The following is an 18,261-nucleotide window of genomic DNA, read 5'->3' on the forward strand; positions in this document are numbered from 1 at the left end:
CATCTTGTTTTCCACATTCTACATTTACAAGGACTGATTTAAAGGCTTTACCTTTGGGGACGGAAATATATCTTTAGACGGAAACATTTCAGGGAATGTGAATTTTACTCTCTGATGTACAAGGGGCCATATGCATTAATCTCCCCATACGGGGGAAACAGAATGCCATTTTCTTGTGAGTTTATAATCCCTGGCTTCTAATTAAACCGCTGCAGTCAATGATATGAGGTAGACACAAGTACAGACACGATGTACTCTTCATGTGTGAGCATGTGTGCACAAAGTGAGTGTGTGCGATGATAATTTGGTGCCGGTTATTGGGGCAAATGCAGAGCATTAACCAGCTACGTGTGTGGAAAAAGGCAGGGGGGCACCGTTTGAGTCTGTGCTGTGAATCCAGAGGCAGTGAGTCGAATGATTAATAAGTAATCCCTTAGTCACCCATGGGGCCTGTAAGACATGAACACACTGACACCTTACACAAACACCCGCATACACACGTGTGCCCACATTTACAGTACATGCACACACACACATTTGCACCTGTCTGCATGGCTTCACCAAATTATAAAGCTGAATGATTTGACTGCCAGCCAACATGCTCCTGGCCCCTGTGACACTTTGATCCGCTCCGTCTCTGTCTGCACAGCGAGCATTGTGTGTGTGTGTGTGTGTGTGTGTGTGTGTGTGTGTGTGTGTGTGTGTGTGTGTGTGTGTGTGTGTGAGAGACAGAGAGTGTGACAGAAAAGTCTGTGTCAAAACTCGACCTGCTCGCCAAAGTTTATTCGTCACTCCCTGTACATTGATATCAGTGTCAAGGTGTCCAATAACGCTGTGAATTGTCAGAACGGTACTGTGCCTCTAAACGCGGTCAAATTCTGGTCAGAAGGTCAGTAGGTCGCCTGAAATCCATTTTCTCCGCTTGACATTGATTTTCACTGATCAATACTAGCTATTGGAACCTTGGAATGATTAGAGGGCTGTAATGAGTTTGACTTGTGAAATGCTTGACAAGTTTGCTGGTTACAAGAGGACCGATGGATCTACAGACAAAACAATAAAACTAGAATTATCGCCTCACGGTTGTATGCCTCCGCCAGCCAGGCAAGTTGCAATATACATCCATATCTGTCCAAAATGTCATCACTTTACCATTTTACCCTATCCTATTATCCTATGCTTGAGTCCAAGTGGGCGTTTGTGCCAAGTTTGGAGAAATTCCCTCTAGGCATTCCTGAAATATTGTGTTCATGAGAATGGTACGGACGGATGCAACCCGAAAACATAATGCCTAGGGCCACGAATATCGCTGGCGCGGAGGCATAAATAAAACATGAGATTCAGCGAAACCAGAAATACCAAAAGACTGAGTGTACACATGCATGTTGTGTGGCACAAATGCCTGCATATTGTGTGTGATAGAGTCTCAAACACCCACAAAATGCAGCTACCACATCTAAACTCATCCGGCTGCAGGTCATGGAGTTTGCAAGTTTCCTTTCAGATCTTAATGGTTTCAGATTTGTTGGGATTAAAACGCTCTCAGTAGGCCATCAGTGTCCCCAGGTGCACACAGGCAGCAATAAAGCAAACATCTGCGTGTGTTATGTGGCTGTATATGCAATACAGTATATCACAGTGAAAGAAGCCTTGTCACCAAAGATGTGCACAAGGTCAGGCTGAAGCTGTCTTAGCAATAACCCATTTGCCCTCGTTGGCTGAGCTGCCTCCCCGCTGGAGCTGAAAGAGCTGTGGGTTCTTGGTCACCTACAACAGCAACTGAGGGAGAGTTGTGTATAAGATGAAGACGGTGTGTCGGCGTTGCTCAGCCGTAGTAGGGTATGTTAAGGGAAACACATCCAATATGCAGGATATCAACTTTTTTCTTTTACTGACTGATATAAATTCTGGTTGCCTTTAAAGGGATGGTTCGGGTGTTTTGAAGTGGGGTTGTGTGAGGTACTTATCCATAGCAGATGTATTACTAACAGTAGATGACGGTCGGTGTGCCCCAGCATCAAGAAACAGACAGGAGTACCGACACCGGAGCAAAGCAATGCAGTGCTGTGGACGGGGACGGCAGAAAAACTTATTTTAGACACCTAAAAGAAAGGCTCAACTTAAAAAAAACAATATACGTTTAAGTGTATGCTATATTTAGAATATTTTCACCGCTTTACCTTGCCGTCAGACAGCCCTTTCCCTCTCCTTTCTCGACGAGGAACTGAACTGAGAGTGAAACTTATCTATGCACTCTCCAAAGCCAGCAGGCGCAGATGGCAAAAACAGCATAGATACGTTTCACTTTCAGTTCAGTTTGCTGTTGAAAAATATTCTAAATATAGCGTACACTTAAACAGAGATCAATTTTTTTTAGGTGAGCCTTTCTTTTAGGTGGCTAAAATGTGTTTTTTTGCCATCCCCATCCAAAGCACTGTATTGCTTTTCACCGGTACCGGTGCTCCTGTCTTGTTTCTTGATGCTGGGGTCATGCTGACCGTCATCTCCTGTAAGTAAAAAACATCACCAGAATGCACCAATCTGCATAACTTTAAAATAATTCTGCAGGGGAAGCCCGGGACCTCCCTCCAGGTGACTTTGCACCATTGGAGCTTCATCACCCTTTTACAGATTAGAGCATCAGCCCCTCAGCATGTCTGTGCACGTTCCTGCTTGCCACGTTGAGTTAACTGCCAGTAAAAGCAGCAAGCAGCCCAGGGAGTCATCCGTTTAGGAGCTGTATACTACACAGGCAGGAGTGGGTGCTTGAAAGGTGGGGGTGGGACTTTTCTGGGCAGGTAGTTGTCCTTCTGTGATATTTCCATCTAACTGCAGCCACTGATCCATCCCTAATCCAATTCCTGCCTCTAATTACACACACAGACTTTCACACACAAAAACATTTGCACAATATACACAAAATCCAGCCAACACACACCTACGCATGCTACTTTACACACACATGCAGAGAAAGAAACACACACACACATAAAGACACACAGGAGGAACCACATTTAGGAAGGGTTTCTTAGTACACCAGGCAGAAAAAGTAATACAGTTTCTTGTTGTTGTGGTAAGTGAAGCGGTGTTTCCATGGATTAAGCGGCACCACTGAAGCTCTTGGGTTTGTGAAAGTGTTCTATTGAAAATCAATCTCCACACTTCTTGTCACAGATGTTTATATTGGTTGTTTTCTGCTGCAGACACATGCTGTACTATATTGATTTTGGATAGTTTTCATTAAATATTTAAAAAAAAAAAATGTAATAAATAAACACTGAGGTGTGAAGCAACAAGTCACCACCCAGTATACTGGTGTTCTGCATAGCTGTGAAGTGGAAGCATTGATACAATTGATAACAAATAGGTACTTCACATTGTGTTAATGGAGTCTCCCCTCAGTGAAGCATTTGTCACATTGGTGTGATTAATTACTGGAAATCTCTTAATGGCTCATTAAAAAGGTTCATAAACCTTTATGTTGAAGGTCGTCTGCTTTAACATAGATTACTGTAAGTCATTTTTACATTACACTCCTTTTTTTACAGTTGTTTTATTCTCCCCTGCCACACCAGAGTGAAGGCTACCAATATACAGCCTAACATAGAGAGAGCAAAATACAACCCGTCAGCAAACAAATATAAACATACCATTTCACTTCTGCAGCTATCAAAATATGACAGCTCATTTTGCGATCCTGCACCATGGCAGTCTGTGATCTATTTTCAATAATTTCTTTGCTTCTGTTTGACTGAAATATTGTTAAACCAGACAGACTTATCTCTGTGCACTTTGGAGAAGAGTGTGAGAGACAGAGTGAAAAAAGCCAGTAGGGTGAATTGAAATGACAGGCTTGCTGATTTCAAAATGAGACCCTTTTCTCCGACTTTTTTTCCTCTGACTCAACACAAACACATCTATTGACCAACAGACCCACACACACACATCAACACTTTCTTTTCCCTACAAATTCATTCACCATAATCACATGGCGGTCATTTTGGTCGTACGTCACGCTCAGGGTGGGAAGGAATCTCCTGGAAACTAGTCAAACTGATATAGCAAGATGGTGAAGTAGTTCAAACATTTGACTGTGTACCCCAGCAAATGTGGACGGATAAGTCTGTTTGCCAGGTGAATTGGTGACTCTGCCTTGACTGTGATAGTGCTGCTACGCTCAACTTTGACTGAACCCGAAACAAAGATGTTATGCAGTATACCAGACTAGCTAATTCAGCTGACAAACACATCCGCTGGCTGTTTACTGCAAGTGTCTTAAGGTAACACAAAACACTGCACAGTGAATAAGATTCAAAAGACTAATTGTGGTAAACTGTATAGCATACAGTCAGACACAAAGGTAGGCAAATGTTATGGGTTTCATTTTGCAAGATACCGGTAGATTAAATATGCAGTATTAGCCTACGTTTTGGAGCTTTCAGTTTGCATAACATTACCTAGCTTATCTTTGTTTGGATGATTGTGTAGTTGGTCACATCAGTGACTACAATGGGTGGCAAACTGTTAAGTTTCTCCTAATTAGTTAGGATTGATATCATTAACTGACTTCAATTTTGTAATATATGGCCTTTTTGCCTCCTCAGTTTCTCTTTATATGGGTATTTGTCTTTCGCACGTACTTTATACATTTCTGGTGATGAACGATTGACAGATGACGGATGAAAAGACCAGTGACAAATAAGAACAACAACAATACAATAACAGTCTACCGTAGCTCCTTACACTGATCTCCAAAAATGACGGCGCGCCCCAGAATGCTCCGCGATTTCCATTCCCTATTAGTAATATATCAAACTAAAAGGCCTACAGGCTGGTGATGTCTCGTCTGTACAAAATAGTTAATTGTAACATCGACATTGATTCCTTATGACAACTTTAGCTAGCAAGCTACTTGCCAACTTAACTTAGCAAATGTCAATTAACAACACGTCGGGTGCCGGTGGTCTCTCCTTCTACATTTTAGATGTAACCTTCAATCCAGTTGCTGTATCCCTTTGTTTGGATCCTTTACAGACTTATCTGTCCATATTTGATTGTTTCAGCACCTGGCTGTTTGGGCCACTTCACTATAGCTCTATAGATGTCCGACTAGTTTACAGTGTTCCTTCCCGCCCTGAGCAAGATGGCCGTCGTGTGAACATGGTGAATTGGCATTCTCCGTGTTACTTACTTGTTTCCCCCATCTCATATTCACTGTCTCTCAGCAGTTCAAAGATGTCCACCTCCAGCTTGCCAGTGATGGAGCGGTTAGTGTTCCTGTTGATGCTGTCTTTGGCCAGCGTGATGGCCAAACGCTCTCCTCTGCTGCACTCCATAGGGTCATCAAGGATGGCAGCTGACAAGAAGGGAAGAGAAAGGAGCGGTAATGAAAAAAAAAATCATCCACACTGGTAACTGCTGTTTTTCCACATTAGAGAACCAGGGTGGCCTATGTGGCCAACGATCATTCACTCTGAGAAACTGTGAGGACAGGTCATGTATTTAAAGGCTTTTTTTTCTCTTTTAGTTCTACAATAAAAGTTCAATCCACTGAAAGCTGCTCCCAAGGTGTATGGATTTATTAGCACTAATACTACTAGGTGACATTTTGTGCACACTGCTCTCCATTAATCTAGAGTGCCCACCATGGCAGGTATTGTTGTGAATAAATCCATACACTTTGGGAGCAGCTTTTAGTGCGTGGAATCTACTTTTGTTCTAAAAGGCTGAGTGCTATTTTAATGTAAATATCTGATCTGTATGATAAAAGCTTGAAAGCTTAAAAGCTTTAAAATCTTATGAACACTGCAACAATATAAATTCATAACATAGTGATATTTTCAAGACCACAGAAAAAATATACATTCATAACATACTGTTTACTGCAGCAAAAGCATTCAAAACATCCATCGGTTGTTTAGCTTTCACAACGGCAGTCTGGAGACTTAAAACTCCAGTCACTGCAGCAGCTTTACGGAGATGCTACACTGTGTGAGTCCACTGATAAGTTATTTAAAAGGATTTAAATAATTCCATGCTACATGATAAGTATGGAGTGGTATATTTGTACGCACTATCTGAATAGACTGTAGCAATAATTAAAGACATTCAGACAAAGGAGGAGAGAAGTTTTTTTTATCCTAATCGTATTCTGTGACGTTTAAAAGCACAGATGTCAAATTGTCATCATGGGCAATTAAGCAGCATGATCTGTTCAATGTGATATTAAACAGAAAAGAAATGGAATGACATATATGCTTTGATATGTACTGAATAAATGGCATATCTTGTATTTTCAATCATAGGTCTAACCATGAATACACTTTTTCCACGAAGATGTGACCCCAACAGTTCAATATCCCATCAACACTCATCTTGGCTCCAAGAAGTCAGTACTTTTTTTTTTCCAGGATCACTGAAGAGCCTGGCAATTACTGAAAAGTAAACATTTCCCATCAACCACTTAATTATGTTTCAGCCCAACTGCATGAACAACCAACATTTATACGATCTCTAACATACCTCAATAGGTTTCAGCTCAAGGGTAGAAAAGAACACACAATAAAATGAGCAGCAGATGTCTGAAAGCAGGCTTTGTAATTAATGTAATTATACTGGGTTAGCGCAAAGGTTCTCAAGTTAAATAGATTACATTTACAGCTAAAGCAGAGTCAGGAGATAAAAGTAACCTACCCGGAAACGTGTGACATTAATAGGGTGCAAAAAAATACAATTAAGTGCAACTTTGCTGAAAGGTAAATTAACTGTAGATTATCCATTAGAGCGAAAAACTGCAGGTTGAGTGTTGTAACTTCAAGCCTAATCATATCAGACGTAGACACGCAGAGCTGCATACAGAGCCGCAACATGTTTGAAGTGACCTTTTCCAAGCTGATCACACAGTCGAATAAACAACAACTAGATTGTAAAGATGAGACACATCCACTCATCTGATATCATCACCGGTAGTCACATTAAGCCAATATCCACAAAAATTGATATGCTTTGCTACGAAACAGAGAGTAGCAGTGACAGTTCATCCGAGGTCGCACACAAAGGACATGAATTTCTTTATGCACTTAACAGACTCCATCTTGATCATGTACAGGCATGTAAGGCTTTATTAGTTTTAGATTTTTTTTAAAACTCAAATATAAAACCCAGATTCATAAATATTCATCGTTCAGCTCTGTGGACTTCTCTGTCCGAGGATCAACACTTCAAATCCCGAGGAAAACCCTGTGATGGAGATTAATGTCTACACAGCAGCAAGTTTAAATGTACAGACGTAGGCAAAGTTGTTGGTACCCTTCCGTTAAAGAGAGAAAAACCCACAATGGTCACTGAAATAACTTGAAACTGACAAAAGTAATAATAAATAAAAATTTACTGAAAATGAACTAATGAAAATCAGACATTGTTTTTGAATTGTGGTTCAACAGAATCATTTTAAAAAACAAACTAATGAAACTGGCCTGGACAAAAATGATGGTACCCCTAGAAAAGATGTAAAATAATGTGACCATAGGGACATGTTAAGCTAAGGTGTGTCCTGTAATTAGCATCACAGGTGTCTTCAAACTTGTAATCAGTCAGTCTGCCTATTTAAAGGGTGAAAAGTAGTCACTGTGCTGTTTGGTATCATGGTGTGTACCACACTGAACATGGACCACAGAAAGCTAAGGAGAGAGTTGTCTCAGGAGATTAGAAAGAACATTATAGACCTTCATGTTAAAGGTAAAGGCTATAAGACCATCTCCAAGCAGCTTGATGTTCCTGTGACTACAGCTGCACATATTATTCAGAAGTTTAAGGTCCACGGGACTGTAGCCAACCTCCCTGGACGTGGCCGCAAGAGGAAAATTGATGACATATTGAAGAGACGGATAATACGAATGGTAACCAAAGAGCCCAGAACAACTTCCAAAGAGATTAGAGGTGAACTCCAAGGTCAAGGTACATCAGTGTCAGATCGCACCATCCGTCACTGTTTGAGCCAAAGTGGACTTAATGGAAGGCAACCGAGGAGGACACCAAATCATAAAAAAGCGAGACTGGAATTTTCCAAAATGCATATTGACAAGCCACAAAGCTTCTGGGAGAATGTCCTTTGGACAGATGAGACAAAACTGGAGCTTTTTGGCAAGTCCCATCAGCTCTATGTTCACAGACGCAAAAATGAAGCATCCAAAGAAAAGAACACTGTACCTAATGTGAAACATGGAGGAGGCTCGGTTATGTTATGGGGCTGCTTTGCTGCATCTGACACAGGGTGTCTTGAATCTGTGCAGGGTGCAATGAAATCTCAAGACTATCAAGGCATTCTGGAGCGAAATGTGCTGCCCAGTGTCAGAAAGCTTGGTCTCAGTTGCAGGTCATGGGTCCTCAAACAGGATAATGACCCAAAACACAGCTAAAAACACCCAAGAATGGCTAAGAACTAAACATTGGACTATTCTGAAGTGGCCTTCTATGAGCCCTGATCTAAATCCTATTGAACATCTGTGGAAGGAGCTGAAACATGCAGTCTGGAGAAGGCACCCTTCAAACCTGAGACAGCTGGAGCAGTTTGCTCACGAGGAGTAGGCCAACATACCTGTCGACAGGTGCAGAAGTCTCATTGAGAGTTACAGAAATCACTTGATTGCAGTGATTGCCTCAAAAGGTTGTGCAACAAAATATTAAGTTAAGGGTACCATCATTTTTGTCTAGGCCAGTTTCATTAGTTTGTTTTTTTAAATGATTCTGCTGAACCATAATTCAAAAACAATATCTGATTTTCATTAGTTAATTTTCAGTGAATTTTTATTTATTATTACTTTTGTCAGTTTCAAGTTATTTCAGTGACCATTGTTGGTTTTTCTTTCTTTAACGGAAGGGTACCAACGATTTTGCCTATGTCTGTATGTTTCACCATGATTCCTTGTCAAGATAACTAAACATCTCTCTCTGATGTGTGATTTGTTCATTGCCATGTCTTACAACATAGCAGTGTTACATCCTTGGACTGAAGCTGCTATAATCAATATCTTTATATTACTAGTGGATCAAATGACTACATGTACTGCATATGAAAGGGGTCGGTCGCCCGTAGTGACAAACCCACAGGAATTTATTGATGGACACTGCAATCCCCCTCAGCTCTATGGGGAGTTTTATGGCCCACAGCTTTACTGTTTTGGTTCACTCTCACAGCTCTTATCAGCTATGTTTTCAGACGCAGCCAGCTTTATTGTTTCGCAAAAAGTTTTAATGACACCACTATACACTACCACTGTATCAGCACCAAACAGCAGTAAACAACACGTTCGCCATGTCAACAAAAAGGTGATCAATGTTGTGTTTTCAGCTTGTTTCTACTGCCCCAAGTGGCCGTTAAACAAAAGCAAAGCTTTCAAAATGATTAAAAATGATTTCACTTTGATGTCCACATGTGTATGCAAGGCTCAATAGTTATGATGTATAGCTTTATTGTCCAGCAGATTTTAACAACCAACATTTGGTTGGACGAAAATAAAAAAAAAAAGCTACACAAAATGTAAAACTGTTCACATTAAATGACGATGGCCTTACAACAAGATGGAGATAGACAGATGTCTTCAGGAATTATTTTCAATTGGCCAAGTTGTCACACATGACTAATATTCTCTAGTATTAGCCACATAAGTCGTTTATGTGTTTTTTGCGATCCGGGTGTTATTGTGGATGAATTTCATGTTGTGTTCCATTTCCCCACATGCCGTGACCTGAGGGATCATTTGTTTGAAAAAACTTCAGTTGAAGAACCTTAATTTGTTTTGGTCGTCTGAAGGTAATGTGGATTAATTAATGACAAGATTTTTGTCTTAACAAGATTAATAGAAAACTAGTGCAGTGTGCCCTTTCAAAACATGCCTGTTAAGAACGGGTTGAGTGCTTTGTCTCTGGTGTTGCTGTTTGCAGCTTTCTTGAGAACCGCTAATACAAACAACTTCATACTCGACACTGCGCTTCCCTGGGTCCTGAGCAATACACCTGCCATGACATAGTTGCGTCACACCCAAGTCGCGGCAACTCACGGTCAGAAACATCGGTGACATACACTTAGCGGAGGTAATTTCCTAATAGGCATATTAGTTGCTTGCTTTGACATGACCACGGAGGTTATAAAGTAGAGAATGGATTTAATTCGCGGAGGTATTTTCCTGGCGTTAATGTTAAAAGTTAATATGGCTAAAACATACACAATGTGAGTTGCAATGGCAGAGTGGCGCTATATGTAGGCTATCTGCTCGTGCTCATTCACTCCAGGGAAGTGAAGAGAAGATCGGTTGTAACGTTGCCCGCTGCAGACGACTTGCTCGTCTCAGTCCGCAATATGCAATATGCAATATGCATAGAGCACTTTTCGCTTATTTATTCAAAGTTTATTAATATTGAATTATGCGTGTCCAAATAGCACCTAATTTGAAAAAGCACTCCCTTGTTAAGCGTGAAGTAGATCGGATGAGCGGTTCTCGAAATATGCCAATAACAGACAGACAGACAGACAGACAGATAGACAGAGGTTCCTCACTTTGTAGTTTGACAGAGAACACTGTATCTAACATAATAAGACTTTTTTTGTTATGGAAATTGAATTTTTAGAAATGCTCTCTTTTTGAATTTGTGGAACTGTATGATATGATTGGACACATCCTGGTTGTTGTTGCTCTCCAGTGTCTCGTAAGCCCAGCAAACTGAAATAAACAAATCAATCAATTTGCCACAACTGAGAATATCTGGTGTGACACACAAACTGCTGTTTAGTCAGGTGAGTTTGCATTATAACGAATTAACGAGCAGAAGAAATATTCTAATAAAAGAGACATTTCAACGTCATTTCAATGTCCTTCATAACTTTTTATGTTCACGTGTCATGTTTTATCTTCCGTTTCTCTCATTCATTTCATTTTAGACAATTTTCCTTGACAAGAATCGTAAGCGTAATATCATCTCCTTTTCCAAGGCTGCATCAGAAATAGAAATACCAATAAAATGTGGTGAATTATTATAGCAAAACGCCTCCGTACACATTGCAAATCTATCCACACAAGTGGGTGTACAGTACGCGTACTGAATGAAACTTATAATTCTGACATGTCTTGGTCTCACAGGAGTCGACATTTGGGAATGGTCAATACATGACAGCTGGCAAACAAGCAGGGCTGTTTTCACACACGGAAAACATGAGCTGGCCCTTGATCCATCGAAAGCAATCAATGAGTAGCCCAGGGGTACGCTGAAGCGTAGCGGGCTGTGGACTGTGGAAGACAGGCTCAGTGAAAAGTAGGTATGAAATGAGAATCCCTCCGAGGTAACAGCGCATAGCACAGGAAGATGATCCCATGAGGCATTTTAGTAGCATCTCTCGCAGATGTGATCCTCATGCAAAACACGTCAACGTCTGGCTGAGTGTAATCATAAAACCCTTTATCATTAAAGACAAACAATATCAAACCGTTACGCAAAAACGGTATAAACGCTGCTAAACTTGTCATTCACAACAACAGTATTGTCCAATAAGAGCCCTTATTGTATGGAGTAATTGGAGCGGGCATTTTTTTCACCTTTGTTAAAAACACAACTATGCACCTCTTCTTGTAAATGCACATACACACTCATACACACACTGCCATTACAGTTTCTGTCACTTTGAGTCCTGCATTTAGAGCTGGAAATTATCCATCCTGAACATGGATTTAAACCAAAGTGGCAACATGTTAACAACTTTAAAACTTAACGTAGTGCGGTTTCCTATCCCTCTCTCTGCTCATTCCTTCCACGTAGACAAACCACAAGAGGCAGGGAGGTCTGTGAGGTGTGTGTTTTAGGCAGAAAACTGCAGAATTGCTGTTAAATGTAAGTCAGAAACAAGGCATTTGGACTTCAACTTGTGTCAGGGGTCCTGCTCTGTGAAAATTAGTAGTGGAGAACTGTTGTAGTACACAAGAGGAAGGTCCAAACACAGCCTTGCATTGCCTTACTGTGCGAGCGATGCTTTTTGTGACACAGAAAGCTTGAAGTGTCTCTGGAAAGTGGCAGCCAAGGGTAAAAAACTCATTATCCTTTTGAAGGATCTGCTGGCTTCTCTATTAATTCGATGGCTGCATCTCTCTTTCCATCAGACCAAGTGCTAAATGCAGATCAAATGAACTAGCGCTTCACCTACTGTACAAGGCAATTAATGGTAATGTGCTCTCCAACTCGCGGGCTTTGATTGGGGGAAAAGCCATTATCTGATAGGGAGAGTGGGGGAAATAGTTCAGAGGGACTTGGCCTTTGATCAAATAAACGCTTTTGAAGAATATGGATACTGTAAAGTGATTTAACATGGCGTTCATTTGAATTGGAAGTCAATATGTGTTCTCAGTGGTTATTATTATTACCTTGAGGGACTGCTCCTCTCGCCTCAGGTAAAATAACTAATAATCTATCTACTTAAAGTATACACTGTGGCTTTTTGTCATAAGATATTAGCCTATTTAATCTTCTGTCTTATATGATATTCTTAAATTTGAGCTATTTAACTTTGTAATCATATGAGAAATCAACTACTTCTTCAAATTACATCAACTACCCTACCCTCAGGGAAATATGTGGCCCTCTAAATCATTGTTCAAAGATGGTACAGCTCTGTTACGAAAGCCCAACATACATGTAAGCTCGGGATGCTCCAAGTGTCTTATTTAATATAATTAAGATCTCTTGGCAGGGCTGGACTGGGACAAAAAATAGCCCCTGGCCTTTTGGCCAGTACTGTCGATCACGCACTACCCATCTTCGCACTCCCCGATTAAACCAACCGAGCCACTGCCTAAAAACACTAAAGCCTTGTAATGAGAAAGAGGGAATCAAGGGAGATTAAGGGAGAGTTAACATGATAATTACCTTCAAAAAAGGGTCTTGCAAAATTGTTTACTCCACTGTGATGAACAGGGCTTTCCACAAGAGTATGGAGAAGCCAACCAGTGGGAAAAAGTAGTAGATCATATACAATGATCGTAATTATTGCATATTTTAATGAGTTTGCCTGCCTGATTGTAAACATGTGGAATTAGGCTTCTTGTGCGTTTTAGCCCACACAGATTGTAAAGGTGGAATTCTGTCTCAATTTTGTTCACAGTGTATATGGATGACTTATCGAAACAATTGAATGGGTGTAACATTGGCTGTCTTGTTGGAAACTCTGTTATCAATCATATTATATACAGTATGCTGATGACCTGGTAACTCTCAGTCCATATACACATAGTATAGGCTACAGCATTTACTGAAGGTGTGCTCACAGTACGGCAAAGACTGTGTTTCACTTGCACGATATTCCTCTCATGACATGCAAGGAAATAAAATACCTTGGCCATTTTCTCACTGATGATTGTAATGATGACGGATGTCAACTATATGCTCAGGCAAATATCTTGATTTGTAAGTTGTGTTCTTTAAATGTAAAATGTTAATTATTTAGAGCTTTCTGCATGCCTTTGTACACAGCTCATCTTTGGTGTAGCTACAAGAAAAGTAGTATGCAGAGGCTCATAGAGGCTTACAATCATGCAATGAAAGGCTTTAATCAGGCCTTGGAAGAGCTACAGTCAATACTCATCCAAGCTCAGGAAACACTGGTGAGATAGCCTACATATGAAGGTTTTTTTAATTGGCTGATGAATTGCTGTGGTTTTATCTTGTGTGTTTTCTTTTCTTTTATTGCTATGGACCCTCCTGTGGGTCTGAAATAAAGTTTGAATTAAATATGACACATATTTAAAACCATCCCTGACTGATTAGAACTTTTGTAATTAAGAATCATTAGACCTTATTTATTATTTTTCATTTATTTACTGACACCTTCACAGTAAGGTTTCTCAAGACATGCCACAATGATGGCTCATGTAAATAAAGATAATTTATTCATTAAGCCCTGCGTGGCGTATATGGAAAATGCAGCGCTTTCAGTGGACTTGTTATCGCTTACTACGTAATCGTCAAGTTGCTACCAACTGTGTTTTCCGAAGTAGCTCGTCTAATGAGGATGTCCCCTGTCTGCGCAATCAATGCAGTTCTTAATGTATTTTGTCATCAATTATTTTTCTAATATCTGTCAAACACTGAAGACGACTCTCCGCTCTCTACTCTGCAGAGACAACCTCTCAGCTGAGCGCTCACACACAGTCATATAGATCAAGTGGGAAAGGGGCTGATACAGACAGATAGACACGTTTCTCATCATCATGACCAGCCCAGTGTCAATTTAGAAAAAAAAACAATCTACCTGTCTTGTGGTCCGGGCAGAGGAAAACAAAAAACACAAAAAAAGACAGTTGTATCCCCAAAAGGCACGTCTGCCAGATGGCCAGCTGTCTCTTGGTGCCATTCTCACATCACACCCTGTCAGTATCTTCCTTGTTGATCATCCCTTCAAAATAAATCCACCTGATGTGAAATTATGCACAAAGGACACTAGACAGCCTGTTTAAAAGCATCTTGCAGAGTCCCATGAAGGACTTAAATAGTTACAATGTTTACTAATTTAATTTTGAGTGACACTGAATAATTAATGTGGTGTCATTTTAAGTCTGTAATCTGACTGGGATGCAGGGAGCACTGGACAAGGGGCAAACAAATTAATTTAAATCCGGACACAATGATGTGAAGACTGATCACCTCAAGTGCTCTTTTTGTTAGCGAGCTGCATACCGGGCCTTTGGATTATTCATTGCAAACACTCCTTTCCCCATATCCTGGCATCGACTTCTACTTTAGCAGCTTCATTAGAGGTCTGCTTGTTTTGTTGTAACTGGCTGATTAGTCCACCCTATCATGTGTTCAGGAGGGATCAGATTTGTTTTTCCTGAAAACATGCCAACACACAGAAACCGAGCTGTGTGCTAATGCAGGTTTGTATAGGGCTTAATGAAAGCATCGACGAAGAAGCCACTATGGGCCAGGCCATGCACTTGGATGCCTGTAAAAAACACAAAATAACACAACAGCTCATTAGCTAATGAAACTCTCATGTGGTGCATTGACTTTGTCAACGACACCCTTTCTGTCTTTTTGCTTTAATATGTCAGATTTGATGTATCGAACATAAATCTTACAGGTACTACTGTCTGATTTAAACTGAAACTATACGCCCAACCAAAGTGTGCCATTCAAATAAAAGCCTCAATTTATATGAGAACAGTAAATGTGAAGGTCATGGTCCTCACAACTGGTGAATGCAAAGGGCTGTCCTCTCTCACCACTTCCATTCATCTGCCTTTTAGTTTAATGGGTTTGTACATTTTACCCTCTTTTCACTGAGGGATGCCAAAGCCACTGATTCAAATGAAAGTTTTTTTTTTTTGTAGGTATGGTAAGGTAAGTTTATATTACCTCACATTGTGCATCTTATTTTTAAAATAAAAGGTCAGTCTTTACTTTTATCTAGGAGGGTTATACAGACGGAATAACATTTTCGTAAGATATCATATGAACCGTTGTTTGTGGATATGTTGGCGCACACATACACACAACACACATGCTATGTTGTTGAACATCACAGATTCTGAAACTCATCCTGATGCAAACAGTGTGTCCCTTTCATTTCAAAGACATCATTAGAGGGCTTAATTGCTATTGTGATTTTCTGTTTTTATCCATGTAAATAACGATTGTACATCAAAAACTCAACTAATTTGTTATTTTCAGCGTTCTACAAACAACATTTCTCATTTATTTGATGGTTGCTTTGACATTAATTAGCAGAGGCACTAGACAGCTATCGCAGCCTTTTCAGTGCCAGATATTTGCTTGTTTGTTAGTGAGCGTGTGAAATGTGTGTGCATGTACCTATGTGTGCCTAAACGCCCATGCACTTGTGTATGTCAGCGGATGAAAATGCCGTGTGTCATGCTTGTCTAATAGCTGTTTTATTCACTTGGAGCAGCGTGACTGCGAACTATACCACAGCCAATCTGTCTGCTTGTCTGACTGCATGGCAAATGGAATTGCAAGTTCCACACTTTAATCAATCTCATCCGCAAGCCCTGTGGTGTGCACTGCCGAAGGAAGCGGAGGTGCTTTCTTACATAATTAGAAAACCTCGCTCGCGGAAGACCTGGCGACAAGAAACTGATTTCCTGGTGTCACGTAATGTAATTATAGCCCACACACACCTATCATAATGTGTGTTAGTGGCCTGATGTGTTAAATCTCATTAATCTAAGGCTGAACGCAAACGCCGACTCTACTGGCCCGTAAAAACTTCTGTCATTTCAGTTAATGCATATTTAGTCTGCAGTTTATTCTGTTGTCACTGGTGGTAGACGGGAAAATAGTTAAAACCATAAACGTAGAATTCAATAGGACGCAGTCAATAATTATGATAATTGGTGTTGAAATCACCATTTTTGTGAATAAAAGGAAGCCTTTAATAGAGTCCCTCTGGGCCAGTGAATGTAAAAGCCATTGACAGAGAGGCACACAAGGGAGTGCTGCCTTTGTTTTCCAACTCCCTTGTACAAAGGAGCTGCGAGGGCTGATGACAAAGAGTGAAAGGCAACATTGCGATAAAGAGATGATAATTAGAAAGCTGTAATCTTACAGTTCTTGACAGCATTTCTCCGCAGAACGTCCTTTGCCACATTGACTGAGACAAGAGGGACATCAGAGGATAATGCTTCTGATGTTGCTCTAACTGTAGCCAGGTCATGTAATTATCACATAATCACACCATTACATCAATATGAGCAACGTGGTAATGACAGTTAATAAAACATTTCGGTAGATGGATTTTTAAATACCAGTGCACCAATGTCACCCTACGAAATGGATCAATGTGGCTGTAAAATGAAAAAGCAAGGTTCAAAATCATCACTATAACCTCAACAGAATCAGTGGTCCGTCTACCGTATTTACAATTTCTCAAAAAACTAAAAATGTGTTTAAAGAAAATGAAAGAGGGAGGGAAAGAAAGAGTATATACAGTAGGGCTGGGAGTATTCTCCTTTCTCCCGTTTCGATACTTACTATCACGATACTTGAGTGCAGATTCAATATGTATTGCGATTTTTAAGTATTGCGATTCTACAAGTTTTGTGACTTGATATCATGATTTATTTATAACTTTTTTAACACTAAACCAGGGGAAACAGTTGAATCATACACTTCTAGGGACTTTTACTTTGGAAAATATCTAAATTAATACAGTACAATGTTTGATTTTCAGCAGGTATGTAGTCAGAGATGTCATTGTCAGACATTATTAGTTAAATTTTTTCCAGCAACCCAGAAATCAAAGAATAAAGACATTTCCCTCACAAATTAGTGGTATTTTCTTTTTAATTTATAAGGGACATGTAATGTTTTATACTTCTGTTAATATAATCCAATCAATCTTATTTCCATATATGTATATTTCCTTCCTTTGTTAACACCTTAAAACCAGACGTAGTTCTTACTTCGGCTAACTTCGCCAAGTGCATCACTAGCTCTGCCGTCAGCTTCCTCCCCTTACACGTGAGGGTGTGAGGGTGCAGGTCGTATCCACGCGGACCCTCTGCTGTTTTTCTACGTTTTGGTTTCGACTCGCTGCGGCCAGCTGCGGTTTGTTTTGGTCAAAGGATACGGAACGGATATGACGTTACGTCATATGTTATATCAGACTACAACAATAAAAGCGGTAACTTCCTTTTACCTCTACATAGACTCAAATGAAACAAATATATTGATTCTGGCATTAAAAAAATAATAAGAAATAATACATAGGTGAAACGATTTTTTCCCCACTCCTAATATACAGTAAGCCTGTATCCCAGAATGCAATGCTCTGTGATTGTGAATGAGAGAGACAGGGTGATGACAGCTGTCTCAGATTATAATCGCTGCTTCATATGTGCAATATGCAAGCATTGCCATATCATGTATTCTCTGGTGTGCACTTTGCATGTCGTCTTGCATGTCTACACGTTGCGTGTTTGCATATCAAGTGCATCTTTATGCAGGTTATATTTATGAACAGAGTTATGACTGGAGGCTCATTTCACTCAGGGGAATAATGAGCAGAGGGCCTTATCCAGCATGTCTGCGAGACGCGTGTGTGTGTGTGTGTGCATTGCATGCATTTTGTGTCTTGGGAATAGTTGTTTGTATAATGACACTCTCTATTTAATTTCGGCTCCACTTCAGCTTATTACCTGGCACCACTGCGGAGCCACGTAGCTTTAAAACAACAGCTAGCCAAGTGCAAATACACAACTA

The 18,261-nt window shown here is 40.3% G+C and overlaps 1 protein-coding gene across 6 annotated transcripts in view; it reads right to left on the minus strand.

Annotated features, from left to right (window-relative positions):
* Positions 1-18,261, minus strand: part of grik4 (glutamate receptor, ionotropic, kainate 4) — a 341,658-nt gene that overhangs the window by 131,732 nt on the left and 191,665 nt on the right. For all 6 annotated transcript variants that reach the window (XR_012594732.1, XM_074642015.1, XM_074642012.1 and 3 more), the window contains exon 4: positions 5,192-5,356. Coding sequence is in view for 5 of the 6 variants with exons in the window: in XM_074642015.1 (XP_074498116.1) it covers positions 5,192-5,356 (165 nt within the window). In the remaining variant the exon portion in view is untranslated. The remainder of the gene's footprint in view (positions 1-5,191; positions 5,357-18,261) is intronic.

Source organism: Sebastes fasciatus, chromosome 7 (genome assembly GCF_043250625.1).
Source record: "Sebastes fasciatus isolate fSebFas1 chromosome 7, fSebFas1.pri, whole genome shotgun sequence".
NCBI classification, from domain to species: Eukaryota; Metazoa; Chordata; class Actinopteri; order Perciformes; family Sebastidae; genus Sebastes; species Sebastes fasciatus.